General features: G+C 41.1%; 1 protein-coding gene across 1 annotated transcript in view; it reads right to left on the bottom strand.

Annotated features, from left to right (window-relative positions):
- Positions 1-1,605: 1,605 nt before the first annotated feature.
- sb:cb1081 (sterile alpha motif domain-containing protein 9) overlaps positions 1,606-20,219 on the bottom strand; it is a 34,052-nt gene continuing 15,438 nt past the window's right edge. Inside the window, exons 4-10 of the mRNA XM_029754347.1 lie at positions 18,920-18,981; positions 18,393-18,604; positions 18,031-18,281; positions 13,921-14,049; positions 13,681-13,816; positions 13,539-13,574; positions 1,606-2,465 (exon numbers count right to left, since the gene is read on the bottom strand). Of these exons, the coding sequence (XP_029610207.1) occupies positions 2,203-2,465; positions 13,539-13,574; positions 13,681-13,816; positions 13,921-14,049; positions 18,031-18,281; positions 18,393-18,604; positions 18,920-18,981 (1,089 nt within the window). The 3' untranslated portion in view covers positions 1,606-2,202. The remainder of the gene's footprint in view (positions 2,466-13,538; positions 13,575-13,680; positions 13,817-13,920; positions 14,050-18,030; positions 18,282-18,392; positions 18,605-18,919; positions 18,982-20,219) is intronic.

Below are 20,219 nucleotides of genomic sequence, written 5' to 3'. Positions count from 1 at the left end.
ATGTCATATCTCAGTTTTTTCTTTTCAATACATTTGTAAAAATTTATAAAAACCTGTTTTTGCTATGTCGTTATGGAGTGTTGTGTGTAGATTGATGAGGGGGGAAAATATTTAATCAATTTTAGAATAAAGCTGTAACGTAAGAAAATGTAGAACAAGTCAAGACGTCTGAATACTTTCCGAATGCGCTGTATGTATAAAAGTATGTGGATACCCCTTCAAATGAATGGATTTGGTTATTTCAGCCACACCCATAGCTGACAGTTGTATAAAATTGAGCACACTGCTGTGCAATCTCCATAGACAAACACTGGTGTTAGAATGGCCTTATTGAAGCGCTCAGTGACTTTCAACGTGGCACCGTCAGTTTGTAAAATTTCTGTCGTGCTAGCACTGCCCCAGTCAACTGTAAGTGCTGTTATTGTGAAGTGGAAACATAGGAGCAACAACGGATCAGCCACGAAGTGGTAGGCTACACAAGCTCACAGAATGGAAAGTCAGCACAAGAACTGTTCTCCGGGAGCTTCATGAAATGGGTTTCCATGACCGAGCAACAGCACACAAGCCAAAGATCACCATGTGCAATGCCAAGCGTTGGCTGGAGTGGTTTAAAGCTCGCCGCCATTGGACTCTGGAGCAGTGGAAACACATTCTCTGGAGTGAACCCTTCTCCATCTAACCATCTGGCAGTCCGTCGAACGAATCTGGGTTTGGCGGATGCCAGGAAAATGCTACCTGCCCCAATGCATAGTGCCAACTGTACAGTTTGGTGGAGGATGAATAATGGTCTATGGCTGTTTTTCATGGTTCGGGCTAGTTCCCTAAGTTCCAGTGAAGGAAAATCTTAATGCTACAGCATTCAATGCGATTCTTGACGATTCTGTGCTCCCAATTCTGTGGCAACTGTTTGGGGAAGGCCCTTTCCTGGTTCGGTATGACAATGCCCCTGTGCGCAAAGCGAGGACTCAACAGAAATGGTTTGTCGAGATCGGTGTGGACGAACTTGACTGGCCTGCACATAGCCCTGACCTCAACCCCATCGAACACCTTTGGGATAATTTGGAACACCGACGGCAAGCCAGGCCTAATCGCCCAACATCAAAGCCGACCTCACTAATGCTCGTGATTGAATTGAAGCAAGTCCCAGCAGTAATGTTCCAACATCTAGTGGAAAGCCTTCCCAGAAGAGTGGAGGCTGTTATAGCAGCAAAGGGGGGACCAACTCCATATTAAAGCCCATGATTTTGGAATGAGATGTTCAGGTGTCCACATACATGTAGTGTATATCTTATTGAGAAGTAACTGAGGTTTTTATCTGTATTGGATGCTTGAAATTTTAGCTGATCACTCAAAACAACCAATACTTTAGCAAAAATATATATTTACCTTTTAATCATTCAGCAGACCCTCTTATCCAGAGTGACTTACAGTGAGTGCACACATTTTTTGTACTTAATTCTTTTTTTGTACAGTTACCCCCGTAGGAATTGAACCCACAAGCTTGCTGTTGCAAGCACTATGCTCTACCAACTGAGCCACATGGGCTGGAATTTATGTTTATTTTAGCACAATGACAAAATCATTTAAATCAGTACAAAAGACACATCTGTTGGTAGGTATTTATTTCAGTACATATTCTAATACCCGTGTTGTGAAAATTATGTCACAAATCATTCATTACTGTTAAACGTTTCATTAGGCTGGTACATTAAGCTTTACAAAATTATATCTTCATATATTTATTTACATCACTGGTATTCCTTACCCTCACTAACTTGTCATATATAAAACAGCCAAAATTAAATCATTTCATTGTTCTTTCCATCATCGTTATATTATATATTTTTCTATGTTCATAATATATTTCCTTCATATATTTTCTTGTCTGTAAATATTCCAGAGCATCTAGGTGAACCAGTTGAGCAAATGTTATAATTTCAGAGGAAATTCAGTTCCAACCCAACTGTTATCAAGTGTTATGTCTTTGACAAAGCCTCTAGGATAAAACACTGGGTTGCTGTTCTGCTGGCTACTAATATTTACATGTAGAAAAATAAGAATGATAAAATAATGATGCTATACTCCTCTTATGTTGTGTTTTCTTGTAAACACAAAGTAATAAAACAAAGCATAACTGCCATAATTTATGCCCGTTTCCCCTAAAACAAACTTAAAATGCCCCCCTTTCACAATTCCATCTCCTCATTCACCCTTCAGGTCTTTGATTAGCAGTGGCTCCAGCTCCTTCAGGATCTCATAGAAAATATTTTTCGCTCTGATGCCACTTGCCTTCAAAGGTCCCATGTAGAGCGCCCTCATCTGGTCCTGTGTGGTGCGTTTGGCCATTACTGTACTGTAGCCCTCGTCAGTGATAACTCTCTTGGCCAGGATTTTATCCAATATGGGCTTCACTTGGCACACTCTCTGGATAACGTCTGTCCGGTGGAGGTCCACAAAGTGCAGGTCTGAGGCAAAGATTAGTTGCAGGACAATTGCATTTAAAGACGAAGAAATTCATACATGTAATACACTAAAAACGAAATTAAAACCATGATAAATTGTGCTAAAGCTTGGATGCTATGGAAGATTATTAGGGCCACTTGAAGAGAAAAAAATAAACGGCAAACGGTGGTGGTACTTGTATTTTTGATTTTTTTTGCATGATGACACTGTAAAAAAGTGGCAATATTTCGAGAATAAACTACACATTTTATTCTGAGAATAAAGTCAACATTTTGAATATAAAGTCACACTTATTATTTCAAGATTAACCTAGTGAATCTGGTTAACTGCATGTCTCTCTGGCTCCCTGTTGCTGTCCACGTCACCGTTGAAATGCCTGCAGTTTGATGACCTGGTGAAACTATACTTTACAATTGGCTTCAGTAACAAGGAAATCCTTTCTATTTTAGCACATAATAACCAAATTATTCTGATTATTAGAACCTGGAAAATTTTGTCCAACAAATTATTTTTTGGGGGATTGGTAGATCAGCTTTTTATGTTGCAGATAGATTGTAGCTTCCATCAATGTAATTGTCTGTATCATTTTCAATCCCCCACATATATTTTTTAAATATATTCACATACAGTACCGGTCAAAGTTTGGACAAAACTACTCATTACAGGGTTTTTCTTTATTTTTTACTATTTTCTACATTGTAGAATAATAGTGAAGATATCAAAACTATGAAATAACACATATGGAATAATACAGTAACAAAAAAGTGTTAAACAAATCAAAATATATTTCTTATTGTTCAAAGTAGCCACCCTTTGCCTTGATGACAGCTTTGCACACTTTTGGCATTCTCTCAACCATCTTAATGAGGTACTGTAGTCACCCGGAATGCATTTCAATTAACAGGTGTACCTTCAGTTGTGTTGTGACAAGGTAGGGGTGGTTTACAAAATATATCCCAATTTGGTAAAAGACGAAGTCTGTATTATGGCAAAAACAGCACAAATAAACAAAGAGAAACGTCAGTCCGTCATTACTTTAAGTCATATAGGTCATTCAATCTGGAAAATTTCAAGAACTTTGAAAGTTAAGTGCAGTCGCGAAAACCATCAAGCGCTATGATGAAACTGGCTCTCATGAGGACCGCCACAGGAAAGGAAGACCCAAAACACAAGCCGACGCAAAACACAAGCCGCCCCAACAGCGAACAAGAGCGCACACAAAAACCAAAGTGCCCAAACACATGGGACAGAACAGGTCGGCGCAAAATACGCACTCGCACCTCAAAATACAGTGAGCGTGCATTCACAAGCTATACAACGATCAAATAATCCCGCACACAGAGCAGGCGGGCCTACTGGCTAAAATAGCCCGGCTAATCAGCCTAAACCAAAAACAGGTGCACACAATAAACGAAAAGGGGGAAAAGGGAATCAGTGGCAGCTAGTAGGCCGGCGACGACGACCGCCGAGCGCCACCCGAACAGGAGGGGGAGCTACCTACAGTAGGAGTCGTGACAGTATCAGATGACCTGGCCTCCAAAATCACCTGACCTCAGCCCAATTGAGATGGTTTGGGATGAGTTGGACCGCAGAGTGAAGGAAAAGCAGCCAACAAGTGCTCAGCACATGTGGGAACTCCTTCAAGACAGTTGGAAAATCAATCAAGGTGATGCTGGTTGAGAGAATGCCAAGACTGTTCAAAGCTTTCATCAAGGCAAAGGGTGGCTACTTTGAAGAATTTCTTTCACACTTTTTTGTGTACTACATGATTACATATGTGTTATTTCATAGTTTAGATGTCTTCACTATTATTCTACAATATGGAAAATGGTAAAACATTTTTTTTTAAATGTAATTAGTAGGTTTGTCCAAACTTTTGACTGGTACTGTATATATTATCTTCAATTCCACAATTAACAAATACTATTCCTAATAATGTAGGCAGTTCATGCAAGGGATTGTTACCTCTAACCAGGAATGCCATTACAAAAATAGAATTTTTGCAAGCAATTATTATTTTAGCAAACCATTATTGTGATTCATCCTATATTGTCCCAAACATCTTTACTCCCTTGCAACAGTTGTGGGATGTATACACACACACACAGACAGACAACTCATACACACTTGTTTATGCTGACTTGTTTACGCTGCTGTGCGTTTTTGTTGCCGATCTTACTTTGCTACCTAACGGTTTTTACTTTTTCATTACCGTATATTTTTACTTTTTACCCTCACTCAACTTTTTTCATTCAACTTTCTTACCCCGGAGGTTTTATCTGGACATGGTTCGTCAGGACTTCAAACAGCCGAAGCTAAGTAACATTAACATGATGCCTTCTAATTGCAGTCGTTGTACTTATAATATACAGGAGAACGATCGCCTTACGGCAAGGATAGCTGTGCTGCAAGCCCAGCTTCAGACGCAATCGTTAGGCAAGGGTAATTTCAGTGTAGGAAAGGATGAAACAGCGTCTGTGCCACCAGCAAGTACAGATAGTAACGTTAGTATAAACCCCCTCGCACGGTCCCCGCAGCCGGACAACTTTCTCATGGCTTCTGGAGGGAAACGCTGTAGGAATGCTCAACCGGTGTCGCTTATTCAGCCGACAGAAACTTTCAACCGGTTCTCCCCATTAAGTGAGTCGGAGTCGGAGGCCGAGACTTCTCTGGTCTCTACTCCTCCCGCTGTGGGGTCTGAGACGCCGACGGCTCCCACCATTAGCTCTGACAAATTGAAAACCCTAGTCATCGGCGACTCCATTACCCGCAGTATTAGACTTAAAACGAATCATCCAGCGATCATACACTGTTTACCAGGGGGCAGGGCTACCGACGTTAAGGCTAATCTAAAGACGGTGCTGGCTAAAGCTAAAACTGGCGAGTGTAGAGAGTATAGAGATATTGTTATCCACGTCGGCACCAACGATGTTAGGATGAAACAGTCAGAGGTCACCAAGCGCAACATAGCTTCAGCGTGTAAATCAGCTAGAAAGATGTGTCGGCATCGAGTAATTGTCTCTGGCCCCCTCCCAGTTAGGGGGAGTGATGAGCTCTACAGCAGAGTCTCACAACTCAATCGCTGGATGAAAACTGTGTTCTGCCCCTCCCAAAAGATAGAATTTGTAGATAACTGGCCCTCTTTCTGGGACTCACCCACAAACAGGACTAAGCCTGGCCTGTTGAGGAGTGACGGACTCCATCCTAGCTGGAGGGGTGCTCTCATCTTATCTATGAACATAGACAGGGCTCTAACTCCTCTAGCTCCAGAATGAAATAGGGTGCAGGCCAGGCAGCAGGCTGCTAGCCAGCCTGCCAGCTTAGTGGAGTCTGCCATTAGCACAGTCAGCGTAGTCAGCTCAGCTTTCCCCATTGAGACCGTGTCTGTGCCTCGATCTAGGTTGGGCAAAATTAAAAATGGCGGTGTTCGCTTTAGTAATCTCACTAGTATAAAGACCTCCTCCATTCCTGCCATTATTGAAAGAGATTGTGATACTTCACATCTCAAAATTGGGTTACTTAATGTTAGATCCCTCACTTCCAAGGCAGTTATAGTCAATGAACTAATCACTGATCATAATCTTGATGTGATTGGCCTGACTGAAACATGGCTTAAGCCTGATGAATTTACTGTGTTAAATGAGGCCTCACCCCCTGGTTACACTAGTGACCATACCCCCCGTGCATCCGGCAAAGGCGGAGGTGTTGCTAACATCTACGATAGCAAATTTCAATTTACAAAAAAAAAAACAATGACGTTTTCGTCTTTTGAGCTTCTAGTCATGAAATCTATGCAGCCTACTCACTCACTTTTTATAGCTACTGTTTACAGGCCTCCTGGGCCATATGCAGTGTTCCTCACTGAGTTCCCTGAATTCCTATCGGATCTTGTAGTCATAGCAGATAATATTCAAATTTTTGGTGACTTTAACATTCACATGGAAAAGTCCACAGACCCACTCCAAAAGGCTTTCGGAGCCATAATCGACTCAGTGGGTTTTGTCCAACATGTCTCTGGACCTACTCACTGCCACAGTCATACTCTGGACCTAGTTTTGTCCCATGGAATAAATGTTGTGGATCTTAATGTTTTTCCTCATAATTCTGGATTATCGGACCACCATTTTATTGCGTTTACAATTGCAACAAATAATCTGCTCAGACCCCAACCAAGGAGCATTAAAAGTCGTGCTATAAATTCTCAGACAACCCAAAGATTCCTTGATGCCCTTCCAGACTCCCTCTGCCTAACAAGGGTGTCAGAGGACAAAAATCAGTTAACCACCTAACCGAGGAACTCAATTTAACCTTGCGCAATACCCTAGATGCAGTTGCACCCCTAAAAATTAAAAACATCTGTCATAAGAAACTAGCTCCCTGGTATACAGAAAATACACGAGCTCTGAAGCAAGCTTCCAGAAAATTGGAACGGAAATGGCGCCACACCAAACTGGAAGTCTTCCGACTAGCTTGGAAAGACAGTACTGTGCAGTATCGAAGAGCCCTCACTGCTGCTCGATCATCCTATTTTTCCAACTTAATTGAGGAAAATAAGAACAATCCGAAATTTCTTTTTGATACTGTCGCAAAGCTAACTAAAAAGCAGCATTCGCAAATGGAGGATGGCTTTCACTTCAGCAGTAATACATTTATGAACTTCTTTGAGGAAAAGATCATGATCATTAGAAAGCAAATTACGGACTCCTCTTTAAATCTGGGTATTCCTCCAAAGCTCCATTGTCCTGAGTCTGCACAACTCTGCCAGGACCTTGGCTCAAGGGAGATACTAAAGTGTTTTAGTACTATATCTCTTGACACAATGATGAAAATAATCATGGCCTCCAAACCCTCAAGCTGCATACTGGACCCTATTCCAACTAAACTACTGAAAGAGCTGCTTCCTGTGCTTGGCCCTCCTATGTTGAACATAATAAACGGCTCTCTATCCACCGGATGTGTACCAAGCTCACTAAAAGTGGCAGTAATAAAGCCTCTCTTGAAAAAGCCGAATCTTGACCCAGAAATTATAAAAAAACTATCGGCCTAAATCGAATCTTCCATTCCTCTCAAAAATTTTTGAAAAAGCTGAAGACAAACAATGTATACGAAACGCTTCAGTCTGGTTTTAGACCCCATCATAGCACTGAGACTGCACTTGTGAAGGTGATAAATGACCTTTTAATGACGTCAGACCGAGGCTCTGCATCTGTCCTCGTGCTCCTAGATCTTAGTGCCGCTTTTGATACCATCGATCACCACATTCTTTTGGAGAGATTGGAAACCCAAATTGGTCTACATGGACAAGTTCTGGCCTGGTTTAGATCTTATCTGTCGGAAAGATATCAGTTTGTCTCTGTGAATGGTTTGTCCTCTGACAAATCAATTGTAAATTTCGGTGTTCCTCAAGGTTCTGTTTTAGGACCACTATTGTTTTCACTATATATTTTACCTCTTGGGGATGTCATTCGAAAACATAATGTTAAATTTCACTGCTATGCGGACGACACACAGCTGTACATTTCAATGAAACATGGTGAAGCTCCAAAATTGCCCTCGCTAGAAGCCTGTGTTTCAGACATAAGGAAGTGGATGGCTGCAAACTTTCTACTTTTAAACTCGGACAAAACAGAGATGCTTGTTCTAGGTCCCAAGAAACAAAGAGATCTTCTGTTGAATCTGACAATTAATCTGGATGGTTGTACAGTCGTCTCAAATAAAACTGTGAAGGACCTCGGTGTTACTCTGGACCCTGATCTCTCTTTTGAAGAACATATCAAGACTGTTTCAAGGACAGCTTTTTTCCATCTACGTAACATTGCAAAAATCTGAAACTTTCTGTCCAAAAATGACGCAGAAAAATTAATCCATGCTTTTGTTACTTCTAGGCTGGACTACTGCAATGCTCTACTTTCCGGCTACCCGGATAAAGCACTAAACAAACTTCAGTTAGTGCTAAATACGGCTGCTAGAATCCTGACTCGAACCAAAAAATGTGATCATATTACTCCAGTGCTAGCCTCCCTACACTGGCTTCCTGTTAAGGCAAGGGCTGATTTCAAGGTTTTACTGCTAACCTACAAAGCATTACATGGGCTTGCTCCTACCTATCTTTCCGATTTGGTCCTGCCGTACATACCTACATGTACGCTACGGTCACAAGACGCAGGCCTCCTAATTGTCCCTAGAATTTCTAAGCAAACGGCTGGAGGTAGGGCTTTCTCCTATAGAGCTCCATTTTTATGGAATGGTCTGCCTACCCATGTGAGAGACGCAGACTCAGTCTCAACCTTTAAGTCTTGAAGACTTATCTCTTCAGTAGGTCCTATGATTAAGTGTAGTCTGGCCCAGGAGTGTGAAGGTGAACGGAAAGGCTGGAGCGACGAACCGCCCTTGCTGTCTCTGCCTTGCCGGTTCCCCTCTTTCCACTGGGATTCTCTGCCTCTAACCCTATTACAGGGGCTGAGTCACTGACTTACTGGTGTTCTTCCATGCCGTCCATGGGAGGGGTGCGTCACTTGAGTGGGTTGAGTCACTGACGTGGTCTTCCTGTCTGGGTTGGCGCCCCCCCCTTGGGTTGTGCCATGGCGGAGATTTTTGTGGGCTATACTCGGCCTTGTCTTCGGACGGTAAGTTGGTGGTTGTAGACATCCCTCTAGTGGTGTGGGGGCTGTGCTTTGGCAAAGTGGGTGGGGTTATATCCTGCCTGTTTGGCCCTGTCCGGGGGTATCATCGGATGGGGCCACAGTGTCTTCTGATCCCTCCTGTCTCAGCCTCCAGTATTTATGCTGCAGTAGTTTATGTGCCGGGGGGCTAGGGTCAGTCTGTTTCATCTGGAGTATTCTCTTGTCTTATCCGGTGTCCTGTGTGAATTTAAATATGCTCTCTCTAATTCTCTCTTTCTTTCTTTCTCTCGGAGGACCTGAGCCCTAGGACCATGCCTCGGGACTACCTGGCATGATGACTCCTTGCTGTCCCCAGTCCACCTGGCCATGCTGCTGCTCCAGTTTCAACTGTTCTGCCTGCGGCTACGGAACCCTGACCTGTTCACCGGACGTGCTTGTTGCACCCTCGACAACTACAATGATTATTATTATTTGACCATGCTGGTCATTTATGAACATTTTAACATCTTGACCATGTTCTGTTATAATATCCACCCGGCACAGCCAGAAGAGGACTGGCCACCCCTCATAGCCTGGTTCCTCTCTAGGTTTCTTCCTAGGTTTTTGGCCTTTCTAGGGAGTTTTTCCTAGGGAGTTTTTCCTAGCCACCGTGCCTCTTTCACATGCATTGCTTGCTGTTTGGGGTTTTAGGCTGGGTTTCTGTACAGCACTTTGAGATTTCAGCTGATATACGAAGGGCTATATAAATAAATTTGATTTGATTTGAACCCCTTTCCCCCACAAACAACCATAAACTCAGATGCTCAACTGTTATTCCATCCCAGAGCCCAACTCAAGAAAGGACTTGATTTTTGAATGCATATGCAGTTGCAGCTGTTTGAGAAGGCATGCAACATTTAGCAAAAACAGGCATCTGATCTCCTAGGTGATGGAGATCATACTCACCCCCTTCCCCTGAAACACAAACACGCTGGTCCCAGTTGTGACCATTTTCCCAAGCATCTCTGTGCAGTCAGACCTTTGATTATTTTGTGCCACCAGGGCCACAATAATATTCCCCCTCTCTGAATGTCCGAGTGTGACCCACGCCCCATGGGTTACTGCAGCTAGTGTTGCCAGCACTGCCACTGCCTGGGTGGGGGCACCCCTCGGAATCCCCACCGGTTAGGTACGCGGTCGTCAAGGTTCTCATTAGTAGCTTTGAGAATGTCCTTGTATATTATGCTCTCCCATTTGTATTTGTATTTATTATGGATTCCCAATCTTCCTGGAGTCCAGCAAAATTAAGGCAGTTTATACAATTTTTAAAACATTACAATACATTCACAGATTTCACAACACTGTGTGCCCTCAAGCCCCTATTCCACCACCACATATCTGCAGTACTAAATCCATGTGTATGTATAGTGTGTATGTTATCGTGTGTGTGTGTGTGTATATGCATGTGTCTGTGCCAATGTTTGTGTTGCTTCACAGTCCCCGCTGTTCCATTAGATGTTTTTAATCTGTTTTTTAAATCTAATTTTACTGCTTGCGTCAGTTACTTGATGTGGAGTAGAATTCCATGTAGTCATGGTTCTATGTAGTACTGTGTGTCTCCCATAGTATGTTCTGGACTTGGGGACTGTGAAGAGACCTCTTGTGGCATTTCTAGTGGGGTATGCATGGGTGTCTGAGCTGTGGCCCAGTAGTTTATACAGCCAGCTTGGTGAATTGAACATGTCAGTACCTCTCATAAATTAAAGTAGTGATGTAGTCAATCTCTCCTCCACTTTTAGCCAAGAGAGATTGACATGTACACTGCTCAAAAAAATAAAGGGAACACTTAAACAACACAATGTAACTCCAAGTCAATCACACTCCTGTGAAATCAAACTGTCCACTTAGGAAGCAACACTGATTGATAATACATTTCACATGCTGTTGTGCAAATGGAATAGACAACAGGTGGAAATTATAGGCAATTAGCAAGACACCCCCAATAAAGGAGTGGTTCTGCAGGTGGTGACCACAGACCACTTCTCAGTTCCTATGCTTCCTGGCTGATGTTTTGGTCACTTTTGAATGCTGCCGGTGCTTTCACTCTAGTGGTAGCATGAGACGGAGTCTACAACCCACACAAGTGGCTCAGGTAGTGCAGCTCATCCAGGGTGGCACATCAATGCGAGCTGTGGCAAGAAGGTTTGCTGTGTCTGTCAGCGTAGTGTCCAGAGCATGGAGGCGCTACCAGGAGACAGGCCAGTACATCAGGAGACGTGGAGGAGGCCGTAGGAGGGCAACAACCCAGCAGCAGGACCGCTACCTCCGCCTTTGTGCAAGGAGGAGCAGGAGGAGCACTGCCAGAGCCCTGCAAAATGACCTCCAGCAGGCCACAAATGTGCATGTGTCTGCTCAAACGGTCAGAAACAGACTCCATGAGGGTGGTATGAGGGCCCGACGTCCACAAGTGGGGGTTGTGCTTACAGCCCAACACCGTGCAGGACGTTTGGCATTTGCCAGAGAACACCAAGATTGGCAAATTCGCCATTGGCGCCCTGTGCTCTTCACAGATGAAAGCAGGTTCACACTGAGCACATGTGACAGACGTGACAGAGTCTGGAGACGCCATGGAGAACGTTCTGCTGCCTGCAACATTCTCCAGCATGACCGGTTTGGCGGTGGGTCAGTCATGGTGTGGGGTGGCATTTCTTTGGGGGGCCGCACAGCCCTCCATGTGCTCGCCAGAGGTAGCCTGACTTCCATTAGGTACCGAGATGAGATCCTCAGACCCCTTGTGAGACCATATGCTGGTGCGGTTGGCCCTGGGTTCCTCCTAATGCAAGACAATGCTAGACCTCATCTGGCTGGAGTGTGTCAGCAGTTCCTGCAAGAGGAAGGCATTGATGCTATGGACTGGCCCGCCCGTTCCCCAGACCTGAATCCAATTGAGCACATCTGGGACATCATGTCTCGCTCCATCCACCAACGCCACGTTGCACCACAGACTGTCCAGGAGTTGGCGGATGCTTTAGTCCAGGTCTGGGAGGAGATCCCTCAGGAGACCATCCGCCACCTCATCAGGAGCATGCCCAGGCGTTGTAGGGAGGTCATACAGGCACGTGGAGGCCACACACACTACTGAGCCCCATTTTGACTTGTTTTAAGGACATTACATCAAAGTTGGATCAGCCTGTAGTGTGGTTTTCCACTTTAATTTTGAGTGTGACTCCAAATCCAGACCTCCATGGGTTGATAAATTGGATTTCCATTGATTATTTTTGTGTGATTTTGTTGTCAGCACATTCAACTATGTAAAGAAAAAAGTATTTAATAAGATTATTTCATTCATTCAGATCTAGGATGTGTTATTTTAGTGTTCCCTTTATTTTTTTGAGCAGTGTTTATTATTAATATTAGCTCTCTGTGTACATCCAAGGGCTAGCCGTGCCGCCCTTTTTTGTGGCACCTGACCACACGACTGAACATTAGTCAAGGTACGACAAAACTAGGGCCTGTAGGACCTGCCTTGCATATTATTTATTATTATTAATATTATTATTACTTGTTGTATTCGGCGCATGTGACAAATAAAGTTTGATTTGATTTGTTGATAGTGTTCTTAAGAAGGCAGAGCGTTCTTCAATCGGGTACGTTTTTTATCCGGCCGTGCAAATACTGCCCCCTATGCCCAACAGGTTAACAGATTGATTTCCACCCTTGCCATTCCCAGTGGTGAAAAGCTTTAATCGTCTGTGTCCATCGAGGAGTCGCGTTTTCTTTTGGAGATTGGTTCTCCTTGTTTTACTCTCCATCATGTTTAGGCGTTACTTGATTTTATAACATTTGTTGATACGTTTCTCTAGCCTTATGATTTGTTTTGTGTTGTTATCCAGATGGAAGTTTTTGGCCCACCAGTATGTGAAGTGTTAATATTTAGTCTAACTTACATATATTATGTCTTCATCTTGAGGTGATATGCGCTGCTGTATTCAGTCCACCATCTTCTTTCCTTGGAACATTTCAGGAGTAGGAACCGTGGTTACATGCATAGTGTATGTGTATGCAGGTATGTATGCAGTCAAATGGCCATCAAGCTAATGATCTAATACACTTGTTCAAACAGGTAGCACTGTGCACTCACGCTTATAAATCGAATGATCTAATAAATCGCACGCACACACAAGCACACACCCACCAAGTGTGCCGAAATAATGCCACTTTATTTCCGAAATGTAATTTTGACTATATTATTCTGGAAATCTTGCCGCTTTCTTCTCCAAATATTTCCACTTATTTTTAAAGGAGTATTATGCAAAAAACAATAATCCAAGTACCAGCCATCACTGTTTATTTTTTTATTGTCTTCACTTGTGCCTAATAGGCATTGCATAGAATGCAGATGGGATCCAAGGTGAATGGAAAATCATTTAGTTTTGGATCTTCTAGTGTTTACATTAATGTTACAGCACTTACTTTGTGAATTCTGAGTGGTTTTGTGTCTGTAGTCAGCTGGGGGAAAAACACACACGAAACGTTATTATTATTATAATCTTTGACTTTAATTGACATGGTGCCTGTTGAGACACAGATATTTTTGGCATAATCTTTTTCTGACCTTTTCTTATTGTGTGATCCCATACGATTTCCCCCTCCACATCACTGATTAGCTTCATACCGAAGTCAATATCTGCATCTTCTATGAACACCTCAAAGAAGTTTGGTGTAGTGTTGTCATATCTCAGCTTCATTTTCTGTGGAGGCAGTAGATGAGAGAGGGTTTTTTTTAAGTTTAGGATATTAAAATTGCTATTGCTTTTTGGATTAGATTGATATTCTGTGGGAGCTCAAACCATACAGGAGGTTTAACTTCAGCAGAGGGAGACGACGTTGTGAGGCTGAACCAATCCTTCATCCGAAGTGACTTCACTGGTTGCGGCTTTCTGATACTCCTGTATCCATAAGACTGCTCCTTTTTCTTCATTGCCTGAAGAAGCATAAGCCAACATGTCCTTATCAAAACGAATCACACATGACATTTTGTTGGATTTTGTGGTGTGAAATTGAATTCAATGAATGAACTATATAATATATTCTAAATCGGAAACCCAGAGAAAACTGCCACAAGATGTTTTGACAGAGTAACACCACATCTAACTTTTTTTACGGCCCGTCCACCCCCCCTCTTTGGAGGACAAAAATAAACTTTGTTTTAACAGCTTTTTCTTCCGTTGTTACATGTACTTTCTACACACATTTTACATATATGTCACATATTTTTTTATACTTTTTCTTCAGTAGTTACATAGCAAGAATACATTATTTTGATATACAGTACATCTAGATATACATGTCAATTAGTATATTTGAATTTAACCATATTATATTAGTATTTTTATTTTAGTGAGAGGTCTAGTGCTTTAATATTTAATCATTTTAGCCCCGAACTCATATTCATTATATAAATAAGCATGTTTTATTTTGTCTGGCTTGCCATTACAAATAAAGTGAAATATGTTCTGCTCAAATCATTTAAAAGACAAATCGTTTGGTCTAAGCAGGGCCACAAGTAAAGAGGTAAACTGGGATATGACTAAATAATTAATCAGGGTGACTTTTTCCACAAATTGACAGGTATTTACCTTTCCATGGTAGCAAGATCTTATATATTTTTGCTGTAAAAAATTGTTGTAGTAAGTTCCTTTATTTCTTTAGGGTTATGAATACCACCGGTCCACTTCACCGTCGGACCATTTTATTGGTATACTAGACCTTAATGTAAAAGTAAAAAAAAATGTTTTATCCAATATACCTCATATGGTACACTTATTATATATGTAGTTTGGTTGTAATCCAGAGAGGTTAGAAAAATTATCTAGATCCTCTATGAGGCTGTGCAGGGATCCAGATTGTGTATTTAAGAGAACATTTGAATCGTCAGAGTACAATGACACCTTTGTTTTTAAGCATTTCTAGCCCCTCTATATTATTGTTGGATCTAATTTTATTCCCTAAAATTTTGATTGTCATAATAAATGGATATGCCGACAGTGGATAACCTTGTTTTACTCCTCTTGACAGTTTACAGTAATACTTTCTGAGAAGGTGACAGTATTTACTATTTTACACCTAGGGTTACTATACATAACTTTAACCCATTGTATAAGAGATTGTCCAAAATTAAAATAGTCCAGGCATCTATATATATATATTCCAGCTGTACTTTATCAAAAGCCTTTTCAAAATCTGCTATGAATAACATACCTGGTTTCCTAGATTTTTCATAGGGTTCTATTGTTTCAAGTAATTGTCTTACGTTATCTCCAATGTATCTTCCATGTAAAAAAAACCTGTCTCATCAAGATGAATTATATCCGACAACACTTTTTCAATTCTATGTGCTATTCATTGTGATAGGATTTTTGCATCACAACACTGGTGTAATGGGCTTCCAATTTGTTTCAATTAACTGGATCTTTATACTTACCACCTGGGTCCTGTTTCAGTAAAAGTGAAATCAGACCTTCTTGCTGAGTACCTGATAGTTTACTATTTTTATTGGAGTGGTTATAGATGCTAATAGCAGATCTTTAGTAGATCAAAAAAGGTTTCATATAGAGTGCATTCGGAAAGTATTCAAAATGGATACATTTTTTCCACCTCATCAATCTACACACAGTGCCCCATAATGACAAAGCAAAAACAAGTTTAGACATTTTGCAAATGTGTAAATATTGCTCCATTCATTTTTCCCTCAATCCTGACTAGTTTCCCAGTCCCTGCTGCTGAAAATCATCCCCACAGAATGATGTTACCACCACCGTGCTTCACCATAGGGATGGTGTCAGGTTTCCTCCAGATGGGATGCTTGGCATTTAGGCTAATCTTGGTTTCATCAGACCAGATAATCTTGTTCCTCATGGTCAGAGTCGTTTAGCTGCCTTTTGGCAAACTCCAAACAGGCTGTCAAGTGCCTTTTACTGAGGAGTGGCTTCCATCTGGCCACTCTACCATAACGGCCTGATTGGTAGAGTGCTGCAGTTGTCAAGTTGTAGAAACATCTCAAGAATGATCAATGGAAACAGGATGCACCTGAGCTCAATTTTGAGTCTCATAGTAAAGGGTCTGAATACTTATGTAAATAAGGTATTTCTGTTCTTCATTTTTAATACATTTGTTAAAATTGCTTTGTCAGTATGGGGTATTGTGTGAAGATTGATGAGGATTTTTTAAATTTAATCCATTTTAGAATAAGTCTTTAAGGTAACAAAATGTGAAGAAAGGGAAGGGGTCTGAATACTTTCCAAATGCACTGTACCTCAACTGGTATGCCATCCAGCCCTGGAGTTTTCCCTGACCTAAAGGTTTTAATTGCATCAAGAAGTTCATCCTCTGCGATTTGACCCTCACACAAGTCTTTCTGTACAGCTGTTAATTATTTAATTTTTTTCTCTTTCAAAATATAATTTGGTGAATCCTGGATTTCTATGTTGAAGATTCCAAAAGAATTTGTTTCATTTTTCAAAATGTCCATCCAATTAATTTTATTTTTTATAATACATTATACTTGATCATTCTCAAATAAGTTCCTCCATTGTCACATCCTGACCATAGAGAGCTCTTATTTTCTATGATAGAGTAGGTCAGGACGTGACTGGGGGGTTTATCTAGTTTATTTATTTCTATGTTGTTTTCAAGTTTCTTTTTTCTATGTTGGGGTTTTTGTATGATTCCCAATTAGAGGCAGGTGGTCATCGTTGTCTCTAATTGGGGATCATATTTAAGTAGTTGTTTTTCCCACCTGTGTTTGTGGGATATTATTTTGAGTTTTGTGCATGTTGCACCTCTGTCGTCACGGTTTGTTGTTTGTTTATAGTTTATTGTTTGTCTTACTAAGTTTCACATAATAATAAAGATGTGGAACGATACTCATGCTGCGCCTTGGTCCGATTCTTCTAACGGATGTGACATCCATTTATTTGTGTTTTTCCTCTAACTTATTATGTGCCTCTATTGTACAGTTTTAATTGCTATCCATCTGTACTGTTATTTCTTCTATTTCCTTTGTTAATGTGAACTCTTTTGACAGAAAGAGTTTTTGTTATAATGATGAGTATTGAATTGCATGACCTCTGAAGACACATTTAAAATTGTCCCTTACAAGAAGTGGATCTGCTGTACCTATGTTATGTAGGAAAAGGTCAGTTATAAAATCCTTTGTCTTGGTTAAAAACAGATTGTCATACAATAGGCTTTTATTCAATTTCCAATATCCTCGCCCACTTGGACATTCTGTAAGAGTAATGTGGATGCCAATTATTTGATGGTCTGACTGCATTCTGCCCCTATCAACACTTTTTTAAAACTTTTGGTGCCAGCACGAAGGGTACATGAAAGTAATCATGACGGCTAGCTTGATTAAGCCTTTTACATGTATAACTCACTGAGTCTGGATTTAAGCCTCGTATATCCTCTAGTTCTAATGTGTCCATGATATTTGTAATTAACCTCAGTGCATGAGGGTGATAGTTTGTAGTGTGATTTCTTTTATAATTTACGGTCCATTGAGGTACTTAAAACTGTATTATATTCTCCCACCATAATAATCGGACTCTTACCCCCACAGTTTCCCAACAACAGAAGTCCACCAAATTCCCCTGGTTTTGGATGGAAAATAAACAGCTGTTTTTCAGTCTGTAGGAACCGTATTTACTCATTTTGGGTGCCGGTACTGTTTATATTTAGGTGCAGGAGCTCCACAATACTTTTGAGCCAATATTCTATATGAGGAACAGGATCTCAAGCAGTGAGCTCCTGCCCAAGTCAAGCACTGAATAGGAGCATGGCAATGTCTAGACAATTATATACTGTATATTAAATGTCTTGTTTTTTTACCCACTGGTATTATCTGCATTGATAACATTGAGAGATGATTTAACCACAGAGGAGAACAATAAGTGGAAATAACCTGTTCTACAGAAGAATCACAGGGGACCAGATATGCATGTAGCGTGAGGAATGCTGTGTTGGCCTGGTAGAGCAGCAAGTCACAGTGGGCTTTCACCGGAAAGCCAGATCTCACGAGAACTCCTTTTGGAGAGAAGGATGGATGGAGGATCTTGACGTGGAAGCGGGTGACTTCATCCACTTGTTCTACGGACACACCACTGTCTTCTACATGTAGAACTCTCACTTTCTCTTTAAAGGAGGGCTCATCGCCTGCAGAGGCAAAACAGGTACGTTTGCATAAACATCAGGTTGATATCAACAAGGCTTTTTAAAAGTATTTTGCATCAGTTATATTTTAATTTAAAACATATACGCCCATACCAAAACAGGCAAAATGTGGCAGCTGCACTTCTTCCAGTTCTCCTGAAATGACTGTGACGTCCAATAGGGGGCCTCCTTGCTTGTACCCCAAGCTTTTCATCATTGCCCTGTGAGGTTCCCAGGAGCTGAATTGATACTGCAGACTGACATAGGTTTTACACACCCATCGGAGCCCTGATACTCTGCACTCATAGCGCCCCGGGGGAGACGTGCTTGGGACGGCATGAAAAGAAGACAGAACGGGTTTAGAGTAAGTAAGTCATGCATTTAATTGTTTATCAGCAGTTGACCAACATAATAACGGTTACTTTACTTTATTAGACTCTATTTCTTATTTTATTTTATTTTTTTACAATTAATTAAACACAGACTTTGAAGTCAGACTGTCTTCTTAAAATAAGTGTTAGCAGGTATATTCAATCTAGTCATTATTATTAGTATCTTAAAACAGAATTGTTGGATAACAAAACTTAAAGTTTTTAATCGTCTGTATTATGGCGAGGGACTAATACATTCCAGGAGTGTACCTGAACATTGGGGCTTCTTTAGTGATGGCCACAGGTTCAACCTGAACCCAGTTGGTAGATTCCTGAATAAGGGAACATTGATCTCTGATTATCACAGATACACTGAATTCATTAGATAAATATTAAACATCATAGTGTAAAGGCAGCCTGGTCTCATAGACTAGACGTGACATAGTCAATGTTAATCAGGGGCACTTAAATTAGTATGATATGTTACGTTTGTACGGTTACATGAGACATAGGTCACTTAAGGCAAAAACAAAAGGTGGCTGGTCAGGGTGGATGGGTAGCTCTTTAACACGAATGTTTAGCAACCTAAATGCATGTTCATGAACAACTTTAGCAATTTAGCTAATAAGCAACTTTGCATATACTTACTACTTTTTAGCTACTTTGCAACTACTTAGCATGTCAGTTAACCCTAACCCTTTAACCTAACTCCTAACTAGGACTGTGGTGGTTATGAAATTTTGTCAGCCGGTTAACGTCATGCAAAAGCATGCCGGTCAAACGGTAATTGACTGTTAATTAACATAAACACATTTAACATCTCCAGGCCTCCACTCATAGCCACTGATGTGCACCTTTGGAACATCTACATTTAAAAAAATCTAATAAATCAATTTGATATACACTATCAGAATAAATCCATGATGTATTTTAGTCAGGTCTAAAGAAACATCATGATATGAAGAAAATGTGTTTCAGAAAAACCTAATATGAGTTGGCCTACTGTAGGCGTATGCACCATGCCATAGACTGTAGGCTAGTTCATATAGCTTACAATATGCTTATAAGTCCCTTGCCAGACTATAATTGAACTTAGCTGAATAAAAGAGAAAGGATATTTTCTCCGTTACATAGCGAGTGTGCATATGAAGTAGCTATGTTGAGGGTAAAAGTGATCATTTGAAACAGGTCCTGTATGCTAGATTTAGAGTTATTTGGCAACTTTAGTTGTGAATTATAAAAACCTGTCCTTGAAATGAAAGCATTCTCAATTTAATCTTGTCTTTAGTAATATGTAAAATTAGTTTCGATTTAGAATGGCCCATTATCAATTGGGCAGGAACAGGGGCAGAGGAAAAAAGACACCATCTGTATGCACTCAAATAGCGAATAGAGGCAGTGCGATTTCCCGCCGGTCTACTTGGGTTTTATAGAGGAGCACGTGCTTAATATGATCAGCTAGAAATAAATATAATAACACTTATTTCACTCCACGCATTCACCCACTGTTCAAGGAGCGTGCTCTCGCTGCCCAACAGGTGATATTCCGCCCAAACTCTGTATGCCATGG

Source organism: Salmo trutta, chromosome 5 (genome assembly GCF_901001165.1).
Source record: "Salmo trutta chromosome 5, fSalTru1.1, whole genome shotgun sequence".
NCBI lineage: Eukaryota > Metazoa > Chordata > Actinopteri > Salmoniformes > Salmonidae > Salmo > Salmo trutta.
The sequence above is the reverse complement of the archived record's forward strand: the minus strand, read 5'-3'. Positions and strand labels throughout refer to the sequence as shown.